The sequence below is a fragment of the Balaenoptera musculus genome, chromosome 3, assembly GCF_009873245.2.
Source record: "Balaenoptera musculus isolate JJ_BM4_2016_0621 chromosome 3, mBalMus1.pri.v3, whole genome shotgun sequence".
NCBI lineage: Eukaryota > Metazoa > Chordata > Mammalia > Artiodactyla > Balaenopteridae > Balaenoptera > Balaenoptera musculus.
The window spans coordinates 129,885,459-129,909,653 of record NC_045787.1 but is presented as its reverse complement, the minus strand read 5'-3'; the positions used below and the strand labels follow the sequence as shown (position 1 = coordinate 129,909,653).

The 24,195-nt window shown below is 38.6% G+C and overlaps 1 protein-coding gene across 5 annotated transcripts in view; it reads right to left on the bottom strand.

Annotated features, from left to right (window-relative positions):
* The window catches only part of MRPL22 (mitochondrial ribosomal protein L22), a 39,677-nt gene that overhangs the window by 2,070 nt on the left and 13,412 nt on the right, over nucleotides 1-24,195 (bottom strand). For 2 of the 5 annotated variants that reach the window (XM_036849149.1, XM_036849145.1), the window contains 4 exons: nucleotides 12,036-12,171; nucleotides 8,247-8,312; nucleotides 7,369-7,446; nucleotides 4,765-4,834 (listed from right to left, as the gene is read on the bottom strand). In XM_036849149.1, coding sequence (XP_036705044.1) covers nucleotides 4,765-4,834; nucleotides 7,369-7,446; nucleotides 8,247-8,267 — 169 coding nt within the window. In that variant the 5' untranslated portion in view covers nucleotides 8,268-8,312; nucleotides 12,036-12,171. Of the gene's footprint in view, nucleotides 1-4,764; nucleotides 4,835-7,368; nucleotides 7,447-8,246; nucleotides 8,313-12,035; nucleotides 12,172-19,242; nucleotides 19,280-24,195 lie in introns of all 5 variants that reach the window. The other 3 variants (XM_036849150.1, XM_036849147.1, XM_036849148.1) reach the window with 3 other exon arrangements.

Sequence of the window (24,195 nt, the reverse complement as noted above, 5' to 3'; positions counted from 1 at the left end):
AAAAAATCTTAATTTTTCCAAAGAGAAAGCAGCATTACACAAATCACTTTATAATAAAGTACTACCAGGTGCCCTGAATCCACTTGTCAGGAGGAATCCTACAAACAAAAACAGTGACACTGGGAAGAGTGCAGAAACTCCTAAACAGATTTTACAAACACAATAGCTAATTTTATCCAAAACTGCTACTCTACCCAATTTGAGCACCAATTTCCAAATACCCTGAGAATAAGGAATACTACTCCAGTGAAGGAAGTATCAAAATTAGCTAACTGTGCAGGACTACATAATCTATCAAAACACAATGCTCAACCCTATCAGGGTCTACGTTAACTACCATTTTCCTTCCATCTCTCCCAAAATACATAAGAAAAGACACTCAAAACCTGCTAAATGCCAGTTATGATTTCCTCCTTAAGCCATAAAATATCTGCTTACCTTTATGCATATAATGCCATCCCTTTTTTATGTCAAAACAAAAACATTAATTCTTCTGAAACACCAGGATTCTTTAACACTCTGGAATGGGAATGAATACCCAACACAGCCACTCGGAGATCTGAATGAAATCAGGGCTTAGAGTATAAATTCCAAATTCGTTTTTTTTTTTTTTTGGCCCCACCGCACCGCATGCGGGATCTTAGTTCCCTGACCAGGGATCGAAGCCGTGGCCCATGAATTGGAAGCATGGAGTCGTTTCAAACTGCTTTAGTACGGAACCATTTCAATTAAATGAAACAATATGTAGACGACTACTTTCATGTGAATCTGTTAAGAATGAAACATGGGTGAGGACAGATCCAAAACTGCTGCCATTCATTCACCCAACATATAGAAATTTCAAGTTCCTGCTGGCTGTGAAGCTCCATCCTGGGCTCTAAGGATACAGCAGTGACCAAGATATCAAGAAGCCTTTCTGCTTGTCCCAGGCCCCACCCTTGGAGGCCTCAGAGCACAATTTCAAAACCAATGCTTAGAGTTAATAGTCTTAAGACACTGCCTTAATAACATAAATCTCTTACCCAAAAACTTCCTGTGGTTCCGCTTCAATACTGTTTTAACCAAATGCCACAGCTTGCCATGTTCAGCCCTCTGGAATCTAGGTCATGTTCACCTTTTCAATTTCATCTCCTCTAGGTTAAGCCTCTACTTCCTCTGCACTGTTCTACTCACTGTACCACACACTTACTGCTCATCCCAACCTATGTGCCTTTGCTTAAGTGGTTACCTCACTTTGAAAATTTTTCCTCTTGGACACTCCTTCAGATCCCCAAAAGCGTATCTTTAAAAACCAAAATTTTCTAGAAAATCCATGACTATTTTAACCTATACTGACCTTCTCTATTCCAACAATACCATTTACCTGTTACTCTTTTTGGTCCCAAACCATATGCTACTTTGTGTAAGTGTTCATGTTTCACCTGTAAAAGTTACTTCCTCAACAAAACTTACACTCCTCTTGTATTGTCCCCAAAGTTCATGCCCCATAAGGAACAGAAATGATTTTGAAACACATCTTCTGCTAATTAATATCATTTTTTCAATACAGATGTCTCTGGTAAATTTGCTCAAATTCTAAAATAAATTTCAAAGTTTTCCAAGTACATACAATACTAATAGTGTACATGGTTTTGTTCCAACTAGGGAGAACAATTTATGTATTCTTCCAAAGGACTATTACTGTCAAAGAACAAAACTACTTGTGCTAAATGTTTTAAATTGCTAGAAAAGATATACCGTCACCTAACTGTGTGCATGGTATACCCACTGAAGGCACTCAAATACTTTTTGAACGAAAGAAAAAACATAAAGACATCTCAAAAGTAGAAACGACCTTCTAAAGATAATGCCCAAGATAATGCTCTTCTAAAGATAATGCCCAGCAAGTACCATCTATTTAAAATATTGTCAATATTTCCTATTACTTGTATTTAGGTAAATACAAATCTTGACATTTTAACTTTAGAAACTCTCCCCCTTCCTCCTTCATCATTCTTAGCCCAGAAAACTGATTTACAAAGTCAGTCGTTCACTTTCCCTGAAGTGAACTACTTTAGATGCCATGAATCATGAAGCAGTGACATTTTATTAGTCCATGTCCACTTGTTAAGGCCTGTTCACAGTGTCATTAGTCATCATTTTAAGTTTGAAAAGGAAATGAACTTTCAAAGTCTGTAGTCATGCAACACCGGGTATTAGCTTTAGACTGATGACAAGCATTTGAGGGAATTACTACATAACGAGAACATATGCTACCAAAAAAGCAAGTCCCTTAAAATGCCTGTACTTACTTATTTCAGGGGACTGAAAGAGCTATTGCTGAGCCGAAACAGTAGCCAACAAGTAACTAGTCTTTCAAAGCTCTAAAAGAAGTCTATGGAATAAAATGTCTAGGCCTTTTCAAAGAATGTAAGAAGATAATTCCATTTCCCACATTTTATAGGTAAGAATGAATAGAACTTACCCAGGCCTCTCCCCTGGGGTTTCAGATTCAGTAAGTCTGTGGTGAGGCCTGGGAATCTGTATCTTTAATAAGAACCTCAGACGATTCTTATCAGGGAAGTTTAGCAAATACAGGGATAAAATGCCTGATGTGTCGTGGTCAGATACTTCATCTTCCTGGGGGTACTCATCTCTCTTCCCTTCATAATGGAATTAGGCAACAAAATACTTAGCAAATGAGTTTTTAAAATCAAAAGACAAATCCAAACTTATTAGCCCTACTTAAGAAAAGAGATTTTGACCCAGAACTAGATGAAAGGAAGGTGTAGGAGGGGCAGAGGTTTTTCAGCAGAAATGTGCCTAAAGAGACCAGTGCATTAAAGGACCATTCACATGTGACTGGTTAAGTTGATTTTTGCTTAAAGGCAAAATTGGACTTTGCTCCTTCATTTGGGAAGACAGGATTAAGCTCCTCACCCTCTCTCTCTATAGTACTACAACTGTTGAAACAGATTTAACACAAATTCCATTTCACTTGCATCTAATTTCCATTATGAAATGTTGCCTATCAGCTAAGAAGCCAATATTCCTCTAAAATTGAATAAAATTAAATAAATTTGATTTGATATTCAGTCATGGGGCAGGAAAGGTCACCAAGAGGTTTTAAGCAAACGGTCTTGCTCTTCATTTCATCTCTTCCAATGATTCTGGGTCCTTCTAGCATTATTTATTCATGCTGCTCCCAGAAGAAAATGCTTATGATTAATTACTGTGGACTGCATCTTCTGAGTTGCCATTTGATTCCCCTCTGTATAAGAATATAATTAGTTATACAAGATTCAGCTTTAAAATAAGATATTTCATGGGCTTCCCTGGTGGTGCAGTGGTTGAGAATCCGCCTGCCAATGCAGGGGACACGGGTTCGAGCCCTGGTCTGGGAAGATCCCACATGCCGCGGGGCAACTGGGCCCGTGAGCCACAACTACTGAGCCTGTGCGTCTGGAGCCTGTGCTCCGCAACAAGAGAGGCCACGATAGTGAGAGGCCCGCGCACCGCGATGAAGAGTGACCCCCGCTCGTCGCAATTGGAGAAAGCCCTCGCACAGAAACGAAGATCCAACACAGCCAAAAATAAATAAATAAATTAATTAATTAAAAAAAAAAAGAAGGTATTTCAGTTGCAAATCATAATTCATTTGAATTTCAGAAGTAGGTGTGGTTGCCGGCATCAATTCCAGGTGAGTTGAGTTAAGATATTAACTAAATCAGAATAAATATCTCCAGTAGAGCAGAGGTTATATGACAAAGTACAATTTAGATGTTTTTTTAAAATTCTGATTGTTAAAAAACTATAAGGCACGGCTAACTTCCCCCAGAATGATTCAGCCTTTTACCCTCCATTTGGAGAGTAGCAGTTCCCATATCTTGAGTTTAAAATATCTTTAGGTAAAACAGTCCTTCTTATATGCAGGCTTGGCAGATTGAGAAAATTTTGCTTTGACATCAACATCTCTGTTTGATTACAAAACTGCTAAGGTTAGCAGTAATTGCTGCAGTAACTCCAGCCACTGCTCTACTTTACTGTGGTGTTAGGGGAGCGAGGGGAGAGCTTTGTAATAACCATTGATCTCTTTCTAGAGCAGTAAGAAGGTATGCTACCAAAATATCCCTTACATTTGTACAGTGTACCAGGCTTCCCAAAACATTTTCACATACATTAATTTAATTTGATGTGGAACAAGCATACAAAACCAAGATAATGCTTCAGGATGTAATAACAAAGGGGAACCAACACATCTGGGTCATCTGAGCCTTCGAAGGCCCCTTGGCTTTTATAATTCAACAGATTTTCCATTCTGGTAATTGGAAGACTAACTTATAGGATACCTTTATGGATTAGGCACCTGGCTTGGCACATTATAAATAAAGATTTTTTTAAGTCCACCTGTGATCCTTTATATATCTCCTTTGGGTTGACAAAGAATTAATTTTTTTAAAAATCAGTTACATTCTTCCATAGTTTCATTATGATTAAAGGACCACTCTATGTATCATCTCGATATCCATTATTTAATAATTACCAGCAATAGGTTTCATGATCTCAGTCTCATTACGGAACAGGTAACAATAAAGCAGTAAAGTTAGGACCATTTACAACTGACTAACATTAGCATGCTGAAGGCTGAAGAACAAGCGATTACCAGCAATTTTCACTGGCAAACACAGTCCGAAGTATTTAGATATCAAAGACTGTTATTAGATGAAGAACTTGGCATCACTGTTGGAAGCCATTTTCCAAAGCTAAGAATATTAAAGATCTTACCTATATATAAATTGGATCTGAATTCCACATTGTGGTCTCTTACTGCCATATCTTGTGCTTCTAAGAGAACCTTAAATAAGGAAAAGAAAGGCATTCATTTGGCTGACCTGAACTAAAACAGAACTAAATTTCTCATTTCTTATTGTTATCTCTATGACTGCTAATCACATGCCTTCCTATTGCAGTCAATTTTAAAAAGAGAATATCAAATTATAACAGTACTAAGGAAAAGGGATACAGTGAGCTTTCCTTCCTCAGACAAGAACTGCAAATGCAAAGAACACAGTTCATCCTGCTAAGTTTTAAATGGAATGTGTAAGCTGTAAAGGAGGAGATAGCAACACTTGCAACAGTACCCTTGGTAATGGGCATTATGGCTTTGAGTCATAGACTTGCCAAGAAGTTCAAGAAGCTCAAGGGCTAAATCTTATTGAAAATTCTTAAACTTTAGATCCAAAATAACCATTAACAACATCAGACAAGTGGAGAAAATCATACTTGAAAATTTCCTTTAAGAATTATTAAATTTGGGACTTCCCTGGTGGCGCAGTGGTTGATAGTCTGCCTGCCAATGCAGGGGACACGGGTTCGAGCCCTGGTCTGGGAAGATCCCACATGCCGCGGAGCAACTGGGCCCATGAGCCACAACTACTGAGCCTGAGCGTCTGGAGCCTCTGCTCCGCAACAAGAGAGGCCGCGATAGTGAGAGGCCCGCGCACCGCGAAGAGGAGTGGCCCCCACTCGCCGCAACTGGAGAAAGCCCTCACACAGAAACGAAGACCCAATACAGCCAAAAATAAAAATAATAAATAAATAATAAATTAAAAAATTAAAAAAAAAAAAACACTCATGTGCCTAGAATGAGTCAGCACAAATACCAACAGTCACGTGCACCTAGTGAATCAGCTACATTTAGAGCTAGAAGTGTCTTTAGAGATCATCCAATCCAACCCCACCTAGTTTACAAATGAGAAAAATGGAACCAGACAAGTGTCTTGCCCAAAGTCACAACAGAAACTGTCAGAGAAAAGATAAGACTCCCAACTTAAAAGCTTTTGCACAGCAAAGGAAACCATAAACAAGACCAAAAGACAACCATCAGAATGGGAGAAAATATTTGCAAATGAAGCAACTGACAAAGGATTAATCTCCAAGATTTACAAGCAGCTCATGCAGCTCAATAACAAAAAAACGAACAAGCCAATCCAAAAATGGGCAGAAGACCTAAATAGACATTTCTCCAAAGAAGATATACAGATGGCCTACAGACACATGAAAGAATGCTCAACATCATTAATCATTAGAGAAATGCAAATCAAAACTGCAATGAGATATCATCTCACACCGGTCAGAATGGCCATCATCAAAAAATCTAGAAACAATAAATGCTGGAGAGGGTGTGGAGGAAAGGGAACACTCTTGCACTGTTGGTGGGAATGTAAATTGATACAGCCACTATGGAGAACAGTATGGAGGTTCCTTAAAAAACTACAAATAGAACTACCATACGACCCAGCAATCCCACTACTGGGCATATACCCTGAGAAAACCATAGGTCAAAAAGTGTCATGTACCACAATGTTCATTGCAGCTCTATTTACAATAGCCAGGACCTGGAAGCAACCTAAATGTCCATCGACAGATGAATGGATAAAGAAGATGTGGCACATATATACAATGGAATATTACTCAGCCATAAAAAGAAATGAAATGGAGGTATTTGTAATGAGGTGGATGGAGTTAGAGTCTGTCATACAGAGTGAATTAAGTCAGAAAGAGAAAAACAAATACAGTATGCTAACACATATATACAGAATCTAAGGAAAAAAAAAAAAAAGGCCATGAAGAACCTAGTGGCAAGACGGGAATAAAGACACAGACCTACTAGAGAATGGACTTGAGGATATGGGGAGGGGGTGGGGTGAGATGTGACAGGGTAAGAGAGTGTCATGGACATATATACACTACCAAATGTAAAACAGATAGCTAGTGGGAAGCAGCCGCATAGCACAGGGAGATCAGCTCGGTGCTTTGTGACCACCTAGAGGGGTGGGATGGGGAGGGTGGGAGGGAGGGAGATGCAAGAGGGAAGAGAAATGGGAACATATTGTATATGTATAACTGATTCACTTTGTTATAAAGCAGAAGCTAACACACTATTGTAAGGCAATTATACTTCAATAAAGATGTTTAAAAAAAAAAAAAAAAAAAAAAGACTCCCAGTCCCCTGAGTCCCAGTCCAGTGCTCTTTCCACTCAACTAGTTATAAAATCCCAAGCTCTCAGTTGTGGAACTGACAAAAAAAAATCTTTTAAAAAATTTATCAATCCCCCAATCATTAAAAATAAGATGTATCACTTCACTTCACAGACAGACCATAAAATATAAATCACTATCTGGTGCAAGTAAAAGCATCTCAGGAAAAAAAAATACTTAAAGCACAGAACATTCCTAAGGTATAAGGACACTAATAAAACTGAGTCCCCTCCCCTAAATCTGTATTATATAAACTGTGCATTTACACTAGCGAATTCAGGATTTAGGCAAAGCTTACTAACACCTGCAAGCCAACTATTCGCTCCCTCCCCATCAAACTTAGTTTACCTCTTTAATTATCTGGGCCCCTTTTTTGTCACTGAATTCCAACTGAGCCAGAGCCTGGTCAATGGACATTCCTCGTATCTAGAATTAAAGGGTAACAGACAAGAGAAAATAAACAAATTAGTTTACAAAGTCAGCATTCCCTTTTCAGTGAAAAGTAAAAGTCTTACATAATCCAAATAACTTCTAAAATTAGCTAACTAGTTACATGTTAATTACATCTCAATAAAAGTGGGGAAAAACATTTTTCATTAAGAATAAAAATAGCTAACTAAACGCAGGCAAAAGAGAAGAAAACAAGTTTGAGAAAGGATGCCACCACCCTCTGTAGGTCAAAATCAAACTTAAAATTTTTAACCACTAAACCTGGATTATAATGGTTTCAATAATAAAAAAAGAGAGCAGACATGACAGAGAAAGATCACAGGTTGGCAAGGATCACAGTAGGCACTAAAGGCATCTCCTTCTCCTACAGAAGAAATGTATTACATGTGTATTTGCTGCTTTTGTCTTCTCTCATATATAAATTTCATTTTCGAGGTAAAAACTTAAAAAGGCAACAGTTTTGAAATAGGTTGAATCAACTTTTACAGATACATAAGTTTGCTTCCTGGATTCTCTAACTATAGCCAGGTTCTTGACACCCTTCTTCTAAAGTATCTATGTATCCAACATGATTTAGTTTGTCAGGTAAAAATTAAGCAAAATCACCAATCTCTGAACTATCATTTTTGGATTACCTACGAAATGTCTAAAAATGTAATTATATTCCTCACTTTTTGGAAAAAACAGGGCAAGTTTTTTTGCTTTTTTCAAATCCTGGGGTAAAATTTGTAGCTTCTTTCCCTATGTATTACACGGTAATAGTCATTTTTGCTTACCAATTTTGCCAAATACCACATCTTGTCTTTGCTGTACTTTATTTGTCTTCGACAATGGTAGATTTCCTTACAAACAGGAAAAAAAATTAAGCAAGTTTATCAAAATGACAGTAAAACACTGTTAATAAAGTTTTTACTTTCTGTGCTTAATGATAAGGCTGCCATAAGAAATAAAAACATTATTAAGAATTTGGAAGACTTCCCTGTGGCGCAGTGGTTAAGAATCCGCCTGCCAATGCAGGAGACACGGGTTCGAGCCCCGGTCCAGGAAGATCCCACATGCCGTGGAGCAACTAAGCCCGTGAGCCACAACTACTGAGCCCGTGTGCCACAACTACTGAAGCCCATGCGCCTAGAGCCCGTGCTCTGCAACAAGAGAAGCCACTGCAGTGAGAAGTCCACGCACCTAGAGCCCGTGCTCCACAACAAGAGAAGCCACTGCAATGAGAAGCCTGCACACCACATGGAAGAGTAGCCCCCGCTCACTGCAACTAGAGAAAGCCCACGCGCAGCAACGAAGAGCCAAGGGTAGCCAAAAATAAATAAATAAATAAATAAAATTTTTTTTTTAAAAGAAAGAATTTGGGGACCCTTTTTCCCTATACAAAGTTATATTTTTCCAAATTCTCACTATGTTATAAAGATTACTAAGGGAAAAACAAACTGTAAAATGGCTAGTTTGTGACAAAATTTGCAACGCTTCTATACAGAGGAATAGTAAAAGACTTAAACTAAAGTATTTTGAAAACATTTAGCTGGCTAAAAGAACAAAAAGAAAAGGTACAAAAAGGTTTCTTGTTAGTGAGGAGAACAATGGCAAAATGGATAAAGTAACTATTTTCATAAGAAAACCAATATTGTAAGTGTTCAGTCAAGAGCACAGGTTCTAGAATCAGACTCCCTGGGTTTGAATCCCAGCTCTACCATTTACCAGCTACAGAACCCAAGCTACTTAACTTCTCTCTGCTTAAGTTTCTTCTTCTTTAAAATGAAGATAATAGTACCTAACACATAAGACTATAATAAGAATTAAATAAAGTAACCTATATAAAGTAAGTACTTTACAGTGTCTAGCACATGGTAAGATCTTAGTAAATGTTAGCTTTTATTATCTTTTATTTATAGTGGTAGGTATAGCCTACTGAATTTTTTAATCAATCATCCATTAAACAATTTATAGTTCACAAAGCACTTTTCAAGTCCATTATTTCATATGCTCTAACTCTATGAGTTGGGAGAAAAAACATTTTAAAAAACTTTTACAAAATGAAAATCAGAGAAATCAAGTGACTTGTCCAAGATCGCAAAGTTTGTAAGCTAGTGCCACCCAGGGAAGTATGTGAAGGGCTTAATACAATGTCTGGCAGGTGTATCTTTAAAGTTCCCCTCATGACTCTAAAACCCACATTCTTCCTACTATTATACCATAATGCCACTTAAAAAAAAATTAGAAAACATTTTTCAAGGCAAATAAAAGCAGAGAAACCTCAAAACTTTCTAACATTCTGACTCCTGCTAGAAGTTTACAAATGCCTTAGGATTTACTCATTGCCCCATCTACTATTATTTAACTACATATTCCAAATGCTGAAGATCAGAATGAGATAGAATAGTAAATATTATCTGGTCTTCTTCTAAACAAGAGATAAAACTAATTTTTAAAATGTTTGCAGGTAGCAGATTGGAAAGCCTAAGGGACACTGCAAATAACGGCACAGTGTATCAACTATGTGGCTAGGTGAGCAAATTATTCCCTGTTAATAAGCAAGGTGTTTATAAACAGCATTAATAATTTACTCATAACAGGTATAACTGTTACACCAAAATCAATTTACCAAATACTATTTAAAATCAGAAAATGTTAAGGCATTTTCCAAAAGTCTTAATTTGTCCCAAAAAAGGATTACTCCCTCAAACAAAATTTGTGCAAAATAGAGAATTGAATTAGGTTTCTCCAAAGTGCCTATATAAAATCTAACCAAATGTCTTCACACAGGCTCTTACAGAAGGAGTATATATGATGCAAAAGTTAATCAAAATAGTTTCAGTAAATTACAATATATAACAAATGATTTAACTGACAGTGTTCTTCATTTACTAGAGTCAGGTAGATGATCTACTATTAACTATTTGAATTGTGCTATTTAGGATGTATCCTGAAGTGTGTTTAACATCCAAAAAGACTGGTACTTACAAAATACAAAATTTTGCTTTAGATTCTGGACCTGACAAATACTATTATGATTTCTTTATTTCCAGTTAAAGCCAAGTCCACAGAGCTCAAGTAAGAAGTAAAGAAAGCTCATTAATTATAGACATTATATATTTTTTTAAATTTTTACTTTACTTTTGGTTGCATTGGGTCTTTGTTGCTGTGCGTGGGCTTTCCCTAGTTGCGGCGAGAGGGGGCTACTCTTCGTTGCGGTGCGCGGGCTTCTCATTGCGGTGGCTTCTCTTGTTGCAGAGCACAGGCTCTAGGCACGCGGGCTCAGTAGTTGTGGCGCATGGGATTAGTTCCTCCACGGCATGTGGGATCTTCCCAGACCAGGGCTTGAACCCATCTCCCCTGCATTGGCAGGCGGATTCTTAACCACTGTGCCACCAGGGAAGCCCCTAGAAAATATTTTATTTATGATATTTGTACAAATGTGTAAATTTTTGTAAATTTTGGTTGATTACAAAATGGAGTCAATGCTTAATAGCACAGATTCTATGACAAATCAAACTTTTAAGCTCTGATGGCATAATAAAATATGAAAGTTAAAAACTCATTTGTTTAAGCTATTAAGATCTCTTTTTCTTCTCAGTTCCCAATCAGGTAGGAGGTCTTTAAATCAATAAATTAACTCCCCTAAATGAGAAAAAAATAACCCATAAAACTGTACTAATTCAGACTAATATCTAGATAGCAACTGAATTTTAATAAAATGCACGCTGTCAAGTTCATATAAAAACTAAGCAAATGACATTACTTAGATTATATTGATTATCCAGTAGCCTTAAATCCCAAAGGACCTTAAAAGATGTTTGCTAAACTGAATGATTTTTAATTAACACAGTAATTCTATTTCTAAAGTACTTATCACAGTTCATTTTCTTAAGGATTCAAATGTTCCCACCTTGTTTATGCTATTATTACTTACTTAAACTTTTTAACAGATGCGTATGTATCCCACAGAAAATTCATATTAAGCTAGAAATTTGTCTTTTATTTCAGACTAGAGCAATCTCTAGCAATTTGGAGAGGGCAAAAGGATTCTGAGCAACTAAAGGTAAGTTAAAGTCTGGAAGGAATAAGGTATCCCTGGAAGGAATCCAATGATTAAACTCAAACCTTAGGTTCAAAGGTTTGTAAATTACAAAAAAAAAAAAAAAGGAAGAAAAACCTCACAACCAAGTGTGTCTATACTCAAGTATAAAACATTGCAAAATCATACATATGATTTAAATATTGGCCAATGGCTTAAGCCATTCTTGCCAACCCCTCGTGCTCCATTATCAAGCCTCTTGGAGTCAAAAATCAGTCGAAACGTCTCAAGCTATTAGCTCAGTTTTAGAGTTAAGGTTCCTATCCAGGAGGTTAAGTCAAGGCAAATAAGTAAAACAAAGACAATCATTTTAACTACAAAAAAGACAGATCTGGAACGTTTTCTGTACCAATTAAAGGATCAAGCAAATTCCTGTATAATTTTTTTCTTTTCTTAACATGGAATAATAAATCGCTGCTAGCCACACAAGAGCAAGAGCGCTTTACCAAAATCAAGAGATTAGTTCTACCCACAAACTTACAGCTGGCCTCCGAGGTTCTCCAGGCAGTTGTGGAGGATAAACAATTTTATTCTTCTTCTCCCATTTTCGAGATATTTCAAGAGAAGCACTTGTGTGAATATGTGATTGGGGTAAAACGCTGTGAGATGAAAAAAGCCTGTAAAGCAACAGACATTTAGAATCTTTTCCAAAGCTTATCTATCTTCTGAACCACATCAGCTCCATTTTGATGGAAACTATTTAAGGATCACAAGTGGAAACATTCTAGACATATTTGTTAACAAAGAATCGGGATTACATAAAATACCACAAACAGCTAGTAGTTTACTGAAGGCTAAGAAGAGTGAAAAGTCAGTAACTCATGTAAGTCAAATAATAAACAGATATTAACCCAAGATTTTAATTGAGGTATAGCTGGTGTACAACATTATGTAAGTTTCAGGTGTACAGCATAGCGAGTCACAATTTTTAAAGGTTACATTCCATTCACAGTTATTATAAAAGTTTGGCTATGTTCCCTGTGTTGTACAGTATATCCTTGGAGCTTATGTATTTTATACATAGTAGTTTGTACCTCTTAACCTCCTACCCTTGTTTTGCCCCTCACCCCTTCCCTCTTCTCACTGGTAACCATCAGCTTGTTTTCTATATTTCTGTTTCTTTTTTGTTATGTTCACTAGTTTATTTTATACTTTAGATTCTACATATAAGTGATATCATACAGTATTTGTCTTTCTCCGTCTGACTTATTTCACTAAGCAGAATACCAACCCAAGTCCATCCACGATGTTGCAAATGGCAGAATTTCATTCCTTTCTATGGTGGCCAATGACTATTGATTCTCTACTGTAAGTCACCTCAGTCCTAAAATAGACTTAAAGACACAGAGGATCTCTGACATGATCTGTGGAATTCCTCAACTTTGTTGAATAATCAAGACAAATAACATCACTTTCTAATCCCTAAGAAATTAATGCATAAAGGTGGCTTCATTCGCCTCCTAATGTAAAAAGACACCACCCACCATCCATGAAGTAGTCCTTCTGCAAAAACAAACTTGAATTAATCAGCCTCTAGATTCAATACAGAAAATACAGAGACAGGGAAACCTGTTAAACATGAAGGGGATGCGCTCAGCAAAATCCAAGCTGTACAAAACTCTACAAGACGAACAGCCCATTTTCTTCAACAAATAAATTACAAGGAGAAAAAAAAAAGAGCTGAATAAAGGACCTACAGATTACGAGAATTAAGAAAAAAGTCAGTTAATGGGTGGACTTTTTAAAAAAATTTTATTCAATGTATTTAAACTAAAAAAACAAAACAAACAAACAAAAAAACCCAATTCACCCATTTCTCTCACCCCCAACCCGCTGCCTCTTGCAACCACCAATCTGTTCTCTGTACCGATGAGCCCGGTTTGGTTTTTGTTTTGTTTTGATTTTTTAGATTCCACATATAAGAAATATCAAATGGTATTAGTCTTTCTCTGCCTGACTTATTTCAGTTAACATAATACCCTCTAGGTCCATCCTTATTGTCACAAATGGCAAGATTTCATTCTCTTTTACGGCTGATTAATATTCCTCTGTGTTTGTGTGAGTGTGTGTGTGTGTTTATATATTTACATATATCACAATTTCTTTAACTACTCATCCACTGATGGAAACTTAGCTTGTTTCCATACCTTGGCTATTGTAATGTAGCAATGGACGTGAGTGTGTAGATATCTTTCCAAATTAGTGTTTTTGTTCTCTTCAGAAGTGGAATTGCTAGATCACATGGTAGTTCATTTTTAGTTTTTTGAGGAACCTCCGTACTGTTTTCCACAGTGGCTGCACCAATTTACATTCCCACCAACACTGCACAACAGTCCCTTTTCTGCACGTCCCTGCCAACACTTCTTATTTCCTATTTTTTGATAATAGCCATTCTAACAGGTGTGAGGTGGTATCTCATTGTGGTCTGGATTTGCATTTCTCTGATGATTAATGATATGGAGTATCTTTTCATGTACCTATTGGTCAATGGCATGTCTTCTTGGCAAAATAGCTATTCAGATCTTCTCATTTTTTAATTTGATTGTTTGCGGGTTTTTTGCTATTCAGTTGTATGAGTTTGTTGTATATTTTGGACATTAGCCCTTTATCAGATATATGACTTACAATTATTTTCTCCCATTCAGTAGGCTGCCTTTTCACTTTGTTGATGGTTTCCTGTGCTATGCAGAAGACTTTTAGTTTAATTAGGTTCTACTTGTTTACTTTTGCTTTTGCTTTTGGTGTCAGATTCAAAAAATCACTGCCAAGACCTATGTCAAGGAGCTTACTGCCTGCTTTCTTCTAGGAGTTTTATGGTTTCAGGTCTTACATTCAAGTCTTTAACCTATTTTGAGTTAATTCTGGAGTATGGGGTAGGATAGGATCAAATTTCATTCTTTGGCGTGAGGCTGTCCAATTTCCCAAATACCATCTGTTAAAGAGACTGCCCTTTCCCCAATGTGTATTCTTGCTCTACTGTCATAAGTTAATTGACAACATATGTGTGGGATTATTTCTGGGCTCTATATTCTGTTCCATTGATCTATGTGTCTGTTTTTATACCAATATCATACTGTTTTAATTACTATACCTTCGTAATATAGTTTGAAATCAGGTAGCATGATGCCTCCAGCTTTGTTTTTCTTTAAGATTGCTTTGGCTATTGGGGTCTTTGGAGGTTCCACACAACTTTTAAGACTGTTTGTTCAGGCTTCCCTGGTGGCACAGTGGTTATGAATCCGCCTGCCAGTGCAGGGGACATGGGTTCAAGCCCTGGTCTGGTAAGATCCCACATGCTGCAGGGCAACTAAGCCTGTGCGCCACAACTACTGAGCCGGTGTGCAACAAATACTGAAGCCCGTGCGCCTAGAGCCTGTGCTCCGCAATAAGAGAAGCCACTGTAATGAGAAGCCTGCGCACTGCAATGAAGACCCAACACAGCCAATAAATAAATAAATAAATAAAATTTTAAAAAAACAAAACAAAACACTGTTTGTTCCATTTCTGTGAAAAATGCCATTGAAATTTTGATAGGAATTGCACTGAATCTATAGATTGCTTTGAGTGATATGGTCATTTTAACAATACTAATTCTTCCAATCCATGAACACAAAATATCTTTGCATTTATTTCTATCTTCTTCAATTTCTTTCATTAATGTCTTGTAGTTTTTAATATACAAGTCTTTCATCTCCTTGGTTAAATTTATTTCTAGGTATTCTATTCTTTTTGATGCAATTGTAAATGGGTTATTTGATTAATTTATCTTTCTGATAGTTCTTTATTAGTATAAAGAAACAAAAAATTTTTGTTTGATTTTGTATCTCGCAACTTTACTGAATTTGTTTATTAGTTTTAATAGTTTTTTGGAGTCTTTAGGGTTTTCTTATCATGTCATCTGTAAATAGTGATAGTTTTACTTCTTCCTTTCCAATCTGGATACCTTTTATCTCTTTTTCTTGTCTAATTTCTGCAGCTAGAACTTCCAATACCATGTTGAATAAAAGTGGCGAGAGTGTACATCGTCGTCTTTGTTCCTGACCTTAGAGGAAACGTTTTCAGCCTTTCACCATTGAGTATGATGTTAGCTGTGGACTTGTCATATATGGCCTTTATTATGTTGAGGTATGTTCACTCAATACCTGCTTTGTTGAGAGTTTTTATCAAAAATGGATGCTGAATTTTGTCAAATGCTTTTCCTGCATGTCAATATTGAAACGGTCGTATGATTTTTATCCTTCATTGTGTTAACGTGGTGAATTGCACTGACTGGTTTGCAGATGTTGAACCATCCTTACATTTTTGGAATACATCCCACTTGATCACGATGTATGATCCTTTTAATGTATTGGTGAATTCAGTTTGCTAAGAATTTGTTGAGGATTTTGCATACATGCTCATCGGGGATACTGCCTGTAACTTTTTGTGTGTGGCACCCTTGTCCGGTTTTGGTATCAGGAAAATGCTGGCCTCATAAAATATGTTTGGAAGAATTCTGCCCTCTTCTATCTTTTGGGAGAGTTTGAGAAAGACTGATTTTAATTCTTCTTTTAATGTTTGGTAGAATTCACCAGGGAAGCCATCTGGTCCTGGACTTTTGTTTGTTGGATGGCTTTTGATTACTCATTCAATCTCCTTGCTAGTAATCAGTCTGCTCAGATTTCCTATTACATCATGATTCAGTCTTAGTAGGTTATATGTTTCTAGGAATTTCTCAATTTCTTCTAGGTTGTCCAATCTGTTGGCATATAATTATTCATAGCAGTCTCTTAAGATCCTTTGTATTTCTGCGGTATCACTGTCACACTCCTCTTTCATTTCTGATTTTATTTATTAAAGTCCTCTCTCTTTTTTTCTTGTTGAGTCTAGCTAAAGGTTTGTCAGGTTTGGGGTTTCTTTTTTTTTTTTAATCTTTTCAAAGAATCAGCTCTTAGTTTTATTGATCTTTTCTATTGTCTTTTTAGTCTCTAGTTCATTTATTTCTGCTCTAACCTTTGTTATTTCCTTCCTTCTACTAACCTTGGACTTCATTTCTTCTTCTAGTTCCTTGAGGTGTAGAGTTAGGCTTTTTCTTCAGACTTTTCTTATTTCTTGAGATAGACATTTATTGCTGTGAACTTCCCTCTTAGAACTGCTTTTGCTGCACTGAATAAATTCTGCTATGTTACATTTCCATTTTCATTTTCCTCAAGGTATTTTTTTATTTCTTCTTTGACCCACTGGTTATTCAGTAGCATATTGTTTAATCTCCTGAACTCACATCCTCCTATAGACACACTGAGTCTACAGCTACATGTGGAACAACTTCCTCTTAAAAAAAACTAAAGGCTGGCTGGGTGACAACTACATATCAGGCAAACAAGAAGAAAACGACATCAAAGCAGGTAGGAAAGGTTGGCTCACAATCCTGTCATAAACCCCACCCCCAGTATGGCAACCCACAACTGGGAGTGAACTCAAAACCCAGAGCTTCTCCCTGAGAAACAAAGGGTTCAAACCCCACATCAGGAACTGTAACTTTTAAGACACGCACTTGAGATGAACCCCCAAAACACCTAATTTTGAAAACCAATTGAGCTCATGGCCTGAGACCCACAAGATGGAGACAATCAGAGAAACACCTCTTAAAGAGTCACGCTCAGAAATTCACCTGCCCCAATGCCCAGCTCAGGGGCAGCTGATTGCACCCATACGTAAAGTAAAGGAGGCTCACCTGCTTACAGTAAAACCTCAGGCTAGGGGGACTTCCCTGGTGGCACAGTGGATAAGACTCCACGCTCCCAGTGCAGGGGGCCTGGGTTCGATACCTGGTCAGGGAACTAGATCCCACATGCGTGCCGCAACTACGAGTTCACATGCCACAACTAAGGAACCCGTGCACCACAACTAAGGAGCTGGCAAGTCGCAACTAAGGAGCCCTGGAGCTGCAATTAAGGAGCCCACCAGCCACAACTAAGGAGCCCACGTGCTGCAACTAAGGAGCTGGTGAGCCACAACTAAGGACCCCACAAGGAGCAACTAAAGAGCCCTCCTGCCACAACTAAGACCCTGTGAAACCAAATAAATAAATAAATATTAAAAAAAAAAAACCTCAGCCTGGGGACTTCCCTGGCAGTCCAGTGGTTAGGACTCCACACTCTCACTGCTGAGGGCCCAGGTTCAATCCCTGGTCGGGGAACTAAGATCCCACAAGCCATGTGGCACAGCCCAAAGCAAACAAACAAACAAAAAAAAACACCTCAGCCTGTGGATCAGGCATCCAATTTAACACACCCATTTAGGAGCCTGCTGGAACACTCACTCTATGGGGATGGAGACTAGTGGGCACCATCTTTGCCCTCTCCCTTTGCCGTGTCCCCTGCATTGGCAGGCAGATTCTTAGCCACTGAGCCACCAGGGAAGAAGTCCCCAGGAGATAACTCTTGATTGCCTGGCTCTGGAGGTCAGGGGAGCTTGCGCTCCTGGTCACATGGGACTGTAATAATAGGTGTCACCCAGAAAGGAGCTCATAACCCTGTTTGGCACCATGATTTTTATGACTGCTGCTAGGGGACACATCTACATCGCCTGACTCTGGTGACCAGTAGGGCTTATGCCTGTGGGCCCCCCAGCACTGTAACCAACAGAGAAAGTGTTCCTAAACAGCTGCCACCCCCAGGGCACAGCAAGAGGCAATAGACCTTTGAGGTCTGTCTTTTTGTGAAGGAGACCTATTAGCTAATCATCACTGTGACTGTGGCCTGGGGGCAGGCTTCTAATTAAACAGCATATGGAGGGGCTGACTGTAATCCTTTACACACGGCTGGTGCAGTTTCTGCAGCTGACATCCAGAGGATGCCCATCACCTGGCCCTGATGGCCAAAGGGGCTTGTGTTCTGGGGTCTCATGGGACTGTGGCAATTGGGGAGGGATGGTTCTTGGCAGGCTACCATCCTCAGGAGACTGTGCAGACAGCAGACCAAGACACACTCCCCATTCTTTCTGTGAAGGAGGCCACTCTACCTGTCCTGGAGCTTTCGACTGAGTGGCAGGCCTCAAGCCTGGCACACGTTTGGTGGCCTATGGAGCTGCTCTCAACAATGCAGGCTGTAGACACCATCTTGGTGCTCTTTCTCTGCCTTGCTCCAGCTCACCAGTATCTCCCAAAAAAGTTTATACACTCATCTGGACAGTGTATCCTGATTTCTGCAACTGCTGCCCAGGGGACAGATCAGGTGGCTCTGGGGGCCAGCAGGGCTTACATTTGTGGCCTCCCAGAACTGAATATATCTGCATACTTATAAAGCTGCTGCCTGAGGGTCTAGCTTCCAGTCCAACTGAATCTAGGTGCTGAAACCCTCCTCTTTGGGACACTGTCTATTCTTGGCACATCCTCAACTACTGGGAGCTACTAATAACGTAACAGGATGCTTGGACAAGCACAAAAGTTTGAGAGATGACCAAAAGCTGGGGCAGGGCTGAATAAAAACTTTTATCTCTTACATGAGGCCACTCCTTCAAGACTGGGAGAAGTAGTCGTTTCTTCTACTGTACAGAAACCAACACAGAGAGTCAAGCAAAATAAAGAAACAGAGGAATATGTTCCAAGTCAGTTAACAAGATAAAACCTCAGAAAAATATCTTAATGAAACAGAGATAAGTAATTTACCTGATAAAGAGTTCAAAGTAATGGTCATAAAGATGCTCACCGAACTGGGAAGACAAATGGATGAACACTGGCGAAATCTTCAACAAAGAGATGGAAAGTATAAGAAAATACCAAACAGAAGTCACAGAGCTTAAGAATATAATAACTGAACTGAAAAATACACTAGAAGTGTTCAACAGCAGACTGGATAAAGCAGAAGAAAGAATCAGTCAACTTGAAGAAAAGGCAGTGGAACTCACCCAAGCAGAGCAGCAAAAAGAAAAAGAATGAAAAAATTTGACTATAGCTTAAGAGACTTATGGGGCAATATCAAACAGACTAACATTTGCATTATAGGGCTTCCAGAAACAGAAAGAAAAGGGCAGAAATCTTACTTGAAGAAATAATGGCTAGGGAATTCCCTGGAGGTCCAGTGGTTGGGACTCCGGGCTATCACTGCCAAGGGCCAGAGTTCGATCCCTGGTCAGGGAACTAAGATCCCGCATGGCCAAAATAAATAAATATGTAAATAAATAAATTACTATCCCTCTACTCTACCATTAAAACTCCTCTTAAGAATGGACTTGAGGACATGGGGTGGGAGGGGGAAGCTGGGGCGAAGTGAGAGTAGCATGGACATATATACACTACCAAATGTAAAATAGTTAGCTAGTGGGAAGCAGCAGCAAAGCACAGTGAGATCAGGTCAGTGCTCTGCGGATGACCTAGAGGGGTGGGATAGGGAGGGTGGGAGGGAGGCTCAAGAGGGAGGGGATATGGGGACATGTGTATGCATATGGCTGATTCACTTTGGTGTACAACAGAAACTAACACAGTATTGTGAGGCAATTATACTCTAATAAAGACCTATTTTTAAAAAAAAACAGGGCTTCCCTGGTGGCGCAGTGGTTAGGAATCCGCCTGCCAATGCAGGGGACACGGGTTCGTGCCCCGGTCTGGGAAGATCCCACATGCCACGGAGCGGCTAGGCTCGTGAGCCACAATTACTGAGCCTGCGCGTCTGGAGCCTGTGCTCCGCAACGGGAGAGGCCGCGACAGTGAGAGGCCCGTGCACCGCGATGAAGAGTGGCCCCCGCTCGCCGCAACTGGAGAAAGCCCTTACACAGAAACGAAGACCCAACACAGCCAAAATTAATTAATTAATTAATTTTTAAAAAAAATTTGAATTAAAAAAAAAAAACTCCTCCTAAAAAAAAAAAAAAAGAGAGAGAAAGAAATAATGGCCGAAACCTTGGGGAAGGAAACAGACATTCAGATCTAGGAAGCCCAGAAATCTCCAAGTAAGATGAACCCAAAGAGACCCACACCAAGACACATTATAATTAAAATGTCAAAAGTTAGACAAAGAATATTAAAAGCAGCAAAAAAAACCAAACAAAAAGTCTTGTTACATACAAGGGAACCCCCATAAGCCTATCCACAGATTTTTCAGCACAAATTTTGCAGGCCAGAAGGGAGTGGCATAAAACATTCAAATGGCTGAAAGAAAAAAAACTTTCAACCAAGAATACTCTACCTGGCAAAGTTATTCAGAATTGAAGGAGAAAGAGAGTCTTCCAGACAAGCAAAAGCTTAAAAGGGTTCCTCACCACTAAACTGACCTTACAAGAAATAAGAAATGTTAAAAAGACTTCTTTAAGTGTGGACTACTATAATCTTAAAAGTACAAAAGTTATTTAACCATTGGAAATTTGAACATTAACTGGACATTTGATATTTTTTAATAAGATACATGGTGAAATATTTATGGATGAAATAATATACTATCTGGGATTTGTTTCAAAATATGATGGGGAAGAGCAGGGGCTCTAGATAAAACAAGAAAACAAGATAGGCCATGAGTTAATAATTGTTGGAGTTGGGTGATGGGTTCATAAGGGTTCATCATATTGTCTACTTTTGTTTACATATGGATATGGCCAAATAACAACAAACTTTGGTGTTTCCCTACTGCTCAGAATATAGTCTAAACTCCTTAACAAGACACAGAAGGCCTTTCATAATCTAACACCAGCCTGGCCATCTCAGCTTATTCACCTTAAAGCCTAACCACACAAACATTCACTGTTCCCTGAACAAGCCACATTCTTTCATATCTTTACACTTTTGCTCATGTTGTTTTCTCCTCCCTTATTATCTCCTGAATGAAACGCTTGTCCTGTTTTAAGTCCCAGCTCAAGTGTCACTTCAATGTGAACCTGATCCCTTCTCCAAGACAACCAATCCCCCTATTGCCTTAGTACTTTGTTCTTGCCAGCCATATAGCAATGAGTTGTACTACTCCTGAACTGTAAGGTGGCTGCAGAAGAATGAGTTCCTGTAGTAAGTGTATCGATTTGAGCATTTGGAGGGCAAGCATGACATCCTTTGTATTTTAGCACCAAAGACAATATCTGGCACATACATAATGAGTAAATATTTAACCCAGACTTAAATATTCAAAGTTGTTGTATATTGGCAGATTCTCACACAATATATGCAATTAGATTATATACTTGGCAAAGTCTTTTTTTTTAGTCCTCAAACCATTCAGGCTAAAGAATTTTAAAAATCTATTCTTCTAGTGGCTCACTTCTCCTACTCTACCTCAAGTTCACTGATCAGTGCCATCAAAATACCTAACAAAATCTGTACTTTTGCCATCCACATTTAGCTTGCACTATTTTAACTGAAAAGCACAAAACCAGAACATATGATGTAAGAGGACAGAATTTTCTAATAAAACTATAAGCCAGGTGATGAGGGCAGAGACTACAGAGTCAACAAGACCTGGGTCTAAATCCTAACTCTAATACTAGATGAATGGCCTTGGGGAAGTCACATAACTTTCTAGACCTCAGTTTTCTCATCAGTAAATGGAGTAATAATAGTAATTACCTCATAGGCTTCTTTTTTTTTTTTTTTTTAAACGGATATTTTTATTAATTTATTTATTTATTTATTTTTGGCTGTGTTGGGTCTTCATTTCTGTGCGAGGGCTTTCTCTAGTTGTGGCAAGCGGGGGCCACTCTTCATCGCAGTGTGCGGGCCTCTCACTATCGTGGCCTCTCTTGTTGCGGAGCACAGGCTCCAGATGCGCAGGCTCAGTAGTTGTGGCTCACGGGCCTAGTTGCTCCACGGCATGTGGGATCTTCCCAGACCAGGGCTTGAACCTGTGTCCCCTGCATTAGCAGGCAGATTCTCAACCACTGCGCCACCAGGGAAGCCCACCTCATAGGCTTCTTTTTTTTTTGGCCACACCCGCAAGGCATGCGGTATCTTAGTTCCCCAACCAGGGATAGAACCCACGCCCCCTGCAGTAGAAGCGCAGTCTTAACCACTGGACTACCAGGGAAGCCCCCCACATAGGCTTCTTAAGGAGCTCAAATGAGATACTTTAAGTAAAATACTTAACCTGACACATAATAGGGCTCAATAAATTTGAGAGTATTACTTTTAGAATGAGAAGAATACCTACTTCATTCTGTTGGTGGTATATAAATAATTAACATACAACACCCTACAAAGGCTAGCACAAGATAAACACTGGTAGCTAGTATTAACTTTAAATTAGGGCCTCTGAACAGTTCATCTCTCCTGTTCTCAAAAAAAAATAAACAGTTTGAACTGTTTGAATTGCGTAAACTTCATATTATACAATTTCAAACCTTCTTCTCATGTTTATAAGCATGATCATTTGTTTCTATGAAGTTGTAATTCGTGGGTGCACTAAGTTTGTCAATTTCTTTATCTATGAGAAGAGGAATTGGCGTACTTCATCTCCAGGGTCTCTCCAAACCTTAATTCTTCTTTCATCTCATGGATGACAGCAGGATTACAGAAATATGAATGCCTTGGCTTCTCTTTAACTCTTCAATGAAACCACTACTATACGAAACAGTCTGAAAGACTGCTTGAGCGTGAGGCCCATGCCTTCTATATCCCCCATATCTAGCATAGTGTTTTATACTCCTCAAATCCTCAATACACATTCAGTGAATTAAATACAATGGCTAATAAATTAAACACATGATGAATTAATAATGACAAAGCTTTCTGAATGCCTACAATACTTTCAGGGCTCAAATGCTTCATAAAATGAATTATCAAGCAAATACTAAACAACTGTAATCAAATTAAAGTAAAATATGATTACAAACGGGGTCTTTAAATCAGAAGTGTACTAAATCAATAAGTTTTATGCGCCCTCTCCTGGCCAACTATTGGAATAACACTAAGTTAAAGCAGGAAATGAAGTGCTCATAAGGTACAATTGAAAATAAAATTAATTCAAAATTTAAGGCTTTTTTTTTTTTTTTTTGCCATGCCACTCGTCTTGCAGGATCTTAGCTCCCCGACCAGGGATTGAACCCAGGCCACAGCAGCGAAATCACTGAGTCCTAACCACTGGACCGCCCGGGAATTCCCAAAACTTAAGGCTTTTATGAGACCATTTTATGTAAGAAAGCCTGTGAAGAGTCACTAAAGAAAACAAATTCAAGAAAAGGAAGTTGGGGGACTTCCCTGGTGACACAGTGGTTAAGAATCCGCCTGCCCCATCATCAAAAAATCTACAAACAATAAATGCTGGAGAGGGTGTGGAGAAAAGGGAACCCTCTTGCACTGTTGGTGGGAATGTAAACTGATACAGCCACTATGGAGAACAGTATGGAAGTTCCTTAAAAAACTAAAAATAGAACTACTGTACAACCCAGCAATCCCATTACTGGGCATATACCCTGAGAAAACCATAATTCAAAAAGAGTCATGTACCACAATGTTCACTGCAGCTCTATTTACAATAGCCAGGACATGGAAGCAATCTAAGTGTCCATCAACAGATGAATGGATAAAGAAGATGTGGCACATATATACAATGGAATGTTACTCAGCCATAAAAAGAAACGAAATTGAGTTATTTGTAGTGAGGTGGATGGACCTAGAGTCTGTCATATAGAGTGAAGTAAGTCAGAAAGAGAAAAACAAATACCGTATGCTAACACATATATATGGA